Raw genomic sequence first — 6,694 nt, forward strand, 5'->3', positions numbered from 1 at the left:
TGTAGCTATGTATCAAGGGCGCTTTTTGTAGCTATGTATCATTTTCCGGTTGTGTCAACGCAGTGACATTTGAGTACCTCTGAAATGCATTTATTGTGAATAAATTTTTACAATAGTGAATGCGAAACTGAACTTCGTATCCAGAAGTAATACAGCGTCAAAGCGTCACTCAAAATGATATCATTCTTTTTGAGTGGTAAATCCACGCACAGGAGCGTCACTCCATTTCAACCTCGTCTAGAGGTTTTTCATATAATATTTTCATACAGTTGGTTTACACAAAAATATTATTCGATTTTGACGGAAAAAAGCCACACAACATCCACTGAAACGACGAGTGTCAATGACATGTCGGCTTTGCATGACGATTGACATAGCAGCAATCAACCATATTCAATATTTTATTGATTTTGTGGGAAATCATAGTCAGTACTAGATCCAATTTATAGTATGAGTTTGAATTGAACAATTTTATCATCTCCATTAATCGCTCTTTGAGTGAGAACTTGCATTCTCATACCCACGATTTCAATTGAGAATCGGTGTTTCATTATACGTTGGTCGCTAGTAGAAAGAAAGATTGTTCTGAGCTTAATTTTGGATCGATGGATGGATGAATTAAATAATCAAATGCGATCCCGGTCATTATTTTAAGCATTCGTTGGATAGAAAAAACAGAATGTGTTTCTTGTGAATAGTTTTTATTCAAAAAAAAACATCACACGTTTAATTTTTTTTCGTTATTTATTCAACCTTTTCGGTTGTTTGAAAAATCAGATGAAATTTTTAGTTTGTCAAATAATACTATAATTATTTGGAAGATCAAAATCAAAGAAAATCGTTCTGGCATCGCTATGAAAACGCGGGTTTCTACTTGATAACAATTTTGATGTCAATGTTGATCTCATTTATGTATGTCGAGCTTTTTATCAAAAAAAAAGTTCCCATTAACCACGATATGAGAGCATTTTAGAATTAATTTTGCAATACTATCGTTCTCCTATTAAAAGTCGTCCCATTATCAATATCATTATCTTTTACAAATCTCTTTCACTTGCCACTGTGAAACTCTTTGTTGCAAATATTACAGCTCCACTGTCCCTCAGGTGGCGATGTCAATGGTGGTGACAAGCAGTACATATGATAACCTCTGTCGCAATCGTCGCAGAAGAGCAATTGGTCGTCATTGTCCGATGTGCCGCAGATTGAACAATATTTACATTCGATACATTGCCATCGATAACGCTTCACGGATATGATCATATTTGGTGTAAATTGCAGGCATGATGGGTGACCGGAACGTCCACAATCTGAGCACGAAACCAAATCTTCAGGAACGTTAGTTTTTCGGTTTTCGCGGGCGTCTCCAAGACAAAAGTCACAATAGGGCGATGGTGGTGCTTTATTTCGCGTATCGTTTGGTTTACGAATGATGCGTAAACGTTCTTCTTCTTCATTTTGATTACTGCCGAAAAGATTGCATGTTTAATTGTTGAATGAATGAATAATATACGATAAATCTTTCTAAATATAATACCTTCTTTCGATAGCAGCTGCAATAGGATTTTTTTCTGACATTGTAGTAGTAGTAGTAGTAGAAGGAGTAATAGTAGTGGTAGTAGTTAGAGCAAATTCATGCTGAAGCTGGGGTGAAAGCTGATCAGATGGTAGCATAGTCTGACTGTCTTCGTTTGTATTTAGTGGCGATAGAAAGTTTTTCTTATTTTCAGCTATGTGAGGAATAAATAGATAATAAACTTTAAGTTATCATGGAAGCGGCAACAAGCTAACTAAGCAATTTGAGCAAGACGACAGACATATTCAAAGATTCGCTACTCTTTGCTTTAGTTTTTTTTTTCAAGATATATTTTGAAACTTACAATGCCTTTTATTCGTTGAACGTGGTGTGTCACAATCTCCACCTTTGTTGTTCCGACGTCCTCTTCCGCGCCCTCTCCCACGTCGATTCACTAAATCACCTGGTGGTTTCCTCGAACGTCGCTTCTTCTTGTAATGATTATCATCGTAATCAAAATCTGAATCTCCACGATCTTCAAATGGATCCACAACATCATGCATAACATCATCATCGTAAAACCACTCCTTTGGCTCAGGATGGCTACTGTCTTTGCTTTCTGAATCACCCGTAAAAGATGAACGGTCCAAGCCCGGTATTGAGTCTGCATCCGGTTCACGTACCATACGGAATGGACGATGATGAAGTAAGTACTGTCGCTTTGATTTACGCCATTTAGCGGCTGGATAAGTATAAATTTGTCCTTCGCGGATGCCAGGCATACGATGTCGTCGTTTCATAAACAAAGCACAATTAGTTTGAGCGACGCCAGTTTGTTGATCTAAAAACGGCATTCGTAGCCTACGCTCTATGCACAATCGCGTATTATAATTCTCACTATTTTCCAACAATTCTCGATAAGCTGTATCATTTAAAAATGATTCGATTTTCGCTAAATTTGGTATATTTACAATTTGTATATCTGCAGACGCCATTGCCGCCATACTGCATTAGATGGATTTTAGTCTTGCTTTGCTTGTTTTCCGTGCACTGAACTTGGATCGATGATTGTTTTTTTTTTCCTTATGCTCTTCATTTTGACAGCGCTTGAGCTTCATGAAATGACTTACTATAGACTCACTCACCAACTCACGCACGGATGCACGGATGCACGGATGCACGGATCCACGGGTAAACACATACATTGGAACTCATGCTATTGGTCGCTAAAGATGAGTTTTTGATATATTAAGGTATTTTTATATGCTTCAAAGGAAATATTCAATCTTTAAAAGTGCTTATGGCAAATGATAAATAAATAAGATTTTATTTTTCACGATTTATCGTGAAATGAAAAAGATTCGTGTCAGCAATACTACCAACTTTTAACAAACAAATAAATGTATATATGGATATATGGATATACGGTGTGTTAATTACCTGACACAGTTTAAACAATTCTATTCAAGAATAACAAAATTGAAAAGAAACATCAAAACCAAAAATAGCTTGAGCGTAATTCTAATTATTTGGAGTATTTGATATCTTATTAATATTAATCTATCGCAGACCGTAAAATACAATCCAATGGACAAAAAAACATTAAGTACAGCTTCATCAAAACACATAACCTCCAATCAAACAACACTGACAGTAGATCAGCTAGATATTGAAATCTTGCCAATAATATACGAAATCATTCGATGGTACATACTGACAAAATATTTGCATTTGATCAATTCATTTTTGTTTTATAATTATTTCTTCAAGTTTCGAGAAAGATCCCACAGACAACGCAGCCAAACAACGTGAGTCACAGGATTGCAGTCAAAAAGTATGTCATCCATCAATGAGTGTGTCGCATGACTTACGACAACCGATATTTTTTTTATTTATTTTTTTTAAATTAACATTGAAAAAATTTTCTTTTTCAGGTGATTGAACTGCAACGTCGTTTGGATAACGCTCGTTCTCAAATAGGTAGACTCTCAGGTATCAACCACAACAAGGAAGAACAATTGCATCGCTTGGAACTACTACGAAATCAGCTCAAACAGAAACAACATTTAATTAAGAAATACAAAAATATTCAATTTTAAATATGTTTCGATATCTTTTTAACCGATTGGCCAGCGAAAAACTCATTGAATATCTATCGGAAACGTACGTTATAAAACGAGCAGCACAAATGACCGTTGCCGCATATTATAAAATTTCTGGTGAAAAGCGATTTAGTAATCTTTTTCAACCGGGAAAATTTCTAAATTCATTTAAGGGACACTTGAAAAAGGAAATCGAGGATGTGCAACGTGAAGTTAGGAAAAAACAAAAGTAGTTTCACATCGGTGTCAATTTTTATTTAGAATTAACTTGAATTAAAAGCATTTTTCCAAATAAATTGAATAAATATTATCTACTTGCGACCATTGTATAACACCAAATTTCAATTGAAATCATATCCACTGAACGCGACTTCTTACTCAAAAAAGGCATTGATGAAAAAATCAAAGGTCAGTGGACTAACAAATCGTGGGATCATTTTCTTAAATTAAATATGTATTGGGTCTGGGAATTAATCGTGTCGATTTTTCAAAAGATGGCGTAACTTTGCATGGTTGTATCGGGCAATACTTTTTTCTTTTTCACATGAGTGGTCTAGTGTCAAACTACAAAAATCATCATCTATCATTTCATCGAAGTTTGGATAAACATTTTTTTTTTGTCAAATTTTGTACCGAAAAAGCAACATTTCCCGCAAGCATTAATTTTTTGCTTTCATTTGAAGAAAACTGCGGCTGAAGCGCATCGAATGTTGGTGGAAGCCTATGGTGAGCATGCTCCATCGGAACGTACATGTGAACGGTGGTTTTCACGGTTCAAAAGTGGTGATTTTAGCACGGAAGACAAGGAACGTCCCGGCCAGCCAAAAAAGTTTGAAGATGCGGAATTGGAGGCATTGCTCGATGAAGATTCGAGTCAAACTCAAGATGAGCTTGCCAGAGCATTGAATGTTGACCGAAGCACTGTTGGATATCGTGTAAGGGCCCTTGGTTTCATTCGCAAGTTGTCAAATTGGGTACCACATGAATTGACGCCAGCGCAAGCTGAAAGGCGTTTAGTGACTTGCGAAATGCTGCTCGCAAGGCACAAAAAAAGAGGTTTTCTGTATCGAATTGTCACTGGTGACGAAAAATGGATTCATTACGATAACCCCAAGCGCAAAGCATCGTATGTTAAGCCCGGCCAACCAGCAACATCACAGCCAAAACAAGAAATTCACGGCGACAAGGTAATGCTGTGTATTTGGTGGGATGAGGAGGGAGTGGTGTATTATGAGCTGCTGAGAAGTGGTCAAACCATCGATGGGCCTTTCTACCGACAACAATTGATACGTTTGAAACAAGCAATCAAAGAAAAACGCACGAAATGGGAGACCAGAAAAGAGACATTGATTTTCCTACATGACAATGCTCGGCCACACATTGAGAAATCGGTCAAAAACTACTTGGAAAATAGCGGATGGGAAGTTTTGGCTCACGCCCCGTATAGCCCAGACCTGGCTCCTTCCGACTACCATTTGTTTCGATCGATGCAAAACCATATGGACGGAGAGCGGTTCTCTTCAGTTGAAGAAATCCAAAATTGGCTCGATGCATTTATAGCCTCAAAAGATGAGGAATTTTTTAAGGCAGGCATCCGTCAATTGCCCACATTGTGGCAGAAGGTCATCGCTTCCGATGGACAATATTTTGATTGAAATGTAATTTCATTTTGGTATTCAAATAAATGTTTGAAAATTTAAAAAAATCGACAAAACTAATTCCCAGACCCAATATATGGTTATGAATATGGTTGATTGCTGCTATCTCAATCATCATGGGCTTCCGGCATTCTGTTGTACGGCACCATTTACATTGCGAGCATTTGGCAACATCATTTCGATGGATCAGAAAAGCCTGAATGAATAAATTAATAATTCAAAGTAAATGAATGTAGTCACTTCTTCGTACAATTTTGTACATACCTTTGTATAATACCAGTTTCGTTGAATTTTTTTTTCTGGCTTTGCACCATCTTCCATTCCAACATTTACAACATTTGGTTGCCATGTTTTGACGAAATGTTCTTCTTTTGCTCCAAACGGTCTGTGCTTGTTGATGTCTAAGTTGCTGCAATCTCTCGCATCACCAATTTCTCCTGGCATGTTCGTTCAATTGCTCGCATCATTTGACAATCATGACCATCGTTGAATTTTTAAAATCGATCACGTCGAATGTCCAGTGGATATCGTTGGAAGCAGCGCATATTGCTCACATAGATATGTGAATGCATTGCCCGAAACTTTGATTGTTGGTCATATTCAACACACTAAATTCTGGCACCATGTTGGGACCGAATTTGTTGACGACAGCTTTGAAACGATTGAAAATGGTTTCGAAGCCGTTATTGAAAAAAAATGCTGCTGTGATTCCATCATCAGCAGTGTCTTGAGCATCATTCATTTCGTATAAGAACAGCAACGAAGCCAAAGCCGCAATGAGTGTGTCTCGCACACAATGAATAAATTTCAATACACAAAGTTCGGGCTACAGATTTCTCTGAATCAGTAAAAGTCAGCACCAAATAAGAAACAAAGCACACATTCGTCGTTTCAGTGGATTGTGTGTGCCGGGTATTTGGATTGTAGTACCGATGTATTTTGTAAACAAACATGAACCTGTGAACTTTAAAGTGGTCAATTCAGAAGGAAATATTCGCCGCATACACTTCACATTAATACCCATAGTAACAGAAAATCCTCAGCTATCTGTCATTGACTTCTAAAAAGTCATGTTTATATCAGATTTAGAAGAAAAATCACCAAAAATGTTAATTGAAAAATTGAGCCAGTGCATGACTCTTTGAGAAGGTGCGTATAATCGCACGGAGCAGAAAACGATGCTCAGTTGTGTTGCTGAATTCGATACTGAGCGTGCTCTCGGTCATCTCTGAAAAAAAGGACGAAAACTCGCGACAGACTCACACACACAGACGAACATTTAGTTTTTTTTTTCAATTTTATAGTGAGTAAGTTTTAACTAAACAAATCGCTAAATTTGAAAGAAAGAGATGATGAAATTGGTTGTATCAAAGTTTGCTTGATAATGTGTGTTGACTTCGATTACTTGGAGATGTGAA

General features: G+C 37.0%; 3 protein-coding genes across 4 annotated transcripts; 2 read left to right on the plus strand and 1 right to left on the minus strand.

Annotated features, from left to right (window-relative positions):
* Positions 1-684: 684 nt before the first annotated feature.
* Positions 685-2,531, minus strand: LOC129573641 (zinc finger protein neuro-d4). Its single transcript, XM_055454450.1, has 3 exons — positions 1,881-2,531; positions 1,538-1,730; positions 685-1,465 (listed from the first exon to the last, which is right to left on the minus strand). Exons 1-3 carry the CDS (start codon positions 2,518-2,520, stop codon positions 1,051-1,053), a joined length of 1,248 nt encoding a protein of 415 aa, XP_055310425.1. The 5' UTR covers positions 2,521-2,531; the 3' UTR covers positions 685-1,050.
* LOC129573643 (mediator of RNA polymerase II transcription subunit 9) lies at positions 2,505-3,950 on the plus strand. Of its 2 annotated transcripts, none has more exons than XM_055454453.1 (4): positions 2,505-2,707; positions 3,086-3,222; positions 3,287-3,350; positions 3,451-3,950. In XM_055454453.1, exons 1-4 carry the CDS (start codon positions 2,684-2,686, stop codon positions 3,613-3,615), a joined length of 390 nt encoding a protein of 129 aa, XP_055310428.1. In that variant the 5' UTR covers positions 2,505-2,683; the 3' UTR covers positions 3,616-3,950. The 2 variants fall into 2 exon arrangements, with proteins under 2 accessions (XP_055310428.1, XP_055310427.1); XM_055454452.1 differs by lacking the exon at positions 2,505-2,707 and adding an exon at positions 2,902-2,943 and having other exon boundaries at positions 3,451-3,615.
* Positions 3,618-3,950, plus strand: LOC129573645 (uncharacterized). Its single transcript, XM_055454454.1, has one exon. The coding sequence runs from the start codon at positions 3,618-3,620 to the stop codon at positions 3,849-3,851; it is 234 nt and encodes a 77-aa protein (XP_055310429.1). The 3' UTR covers positions 3,852-3,950.
* Positions 3,951-6,694: the final 2,744 nt, after the last annotated feature.

The sequence above is a fragment of the Sitodiplosis mosellana genome, unplaced genomic scaffold (genome assembly GCF_009176505.1).
Source record: "Sitodiplosis mosellana isolate CC-2019 unplaced genomic scaffold, AAFC_SMos_1.0 Smas_scaffold_6102, whole genome shotgun sequence".
In the NCBI taxonomy this organism is placed as follows: Eukaryota; Metazoa; Arthropoda; class Insecta; order Diptera; family Cecidomyiidae; genus Sitodiplosis; species Sitodiplosis mosellana.

What these genes read in the sequence shown, in the direction of transcription:
- LOC129573641 (XM_055454450.1), bottom strand. Translation starts at nt 2,520, where the DNA reads ATGGCGGCAATGGCGTCTGCAGATATACAAATTGTAAATATACCAAAT. An exon ending in TTCAACGAATAAAAGGCATT is followed by an intron (nt 1,731 to 1,880) that starts GTAAGTTTCAAA and finishes TTCCTCACATAG; the next exon opens with CTGAAAATAAGAAAAACTTT. An exon ending in GCAGCTGCTATCGAAAGAAG is followed by an intron (nt 1,466 to 1,537) that starts GTATTATATTTA and finishes TCTTTTCGGCAG; the next exon opens with TAATCAAAATGAAGAAGAAG.
- LOC129573643 (XM_055454452.1), top strand. Translation starts at nt 2,917, where the DNA reads ATGTATATATGGATATATGGATATACG. An exon ending in ATATACGAAATCATTCGATG is followed by an intron (nt 3,223 to 3,286) that starts GTACATACTGAC and finishes TATTTCTTCAAG; the next exon opens with TTTCGAGAAAGATCCCACAG. An exon ending in CACAGGATTGCAGTCAAAAA is followed by an intron (nt 3,351 to 3,450) that starts GTATGTCATCCA and finishes TTTCTTTTTCAG; the next exon opens with GTGATTGAACTGCAACGTCG.
- LOC129573645 (XM_055454454.1), top strand. Translation starts at nt 3,618, where the DNA reads ATGTTTCGATATCTTTTTAACCGATTGGCCAGCGAAAAACTCATTGAA.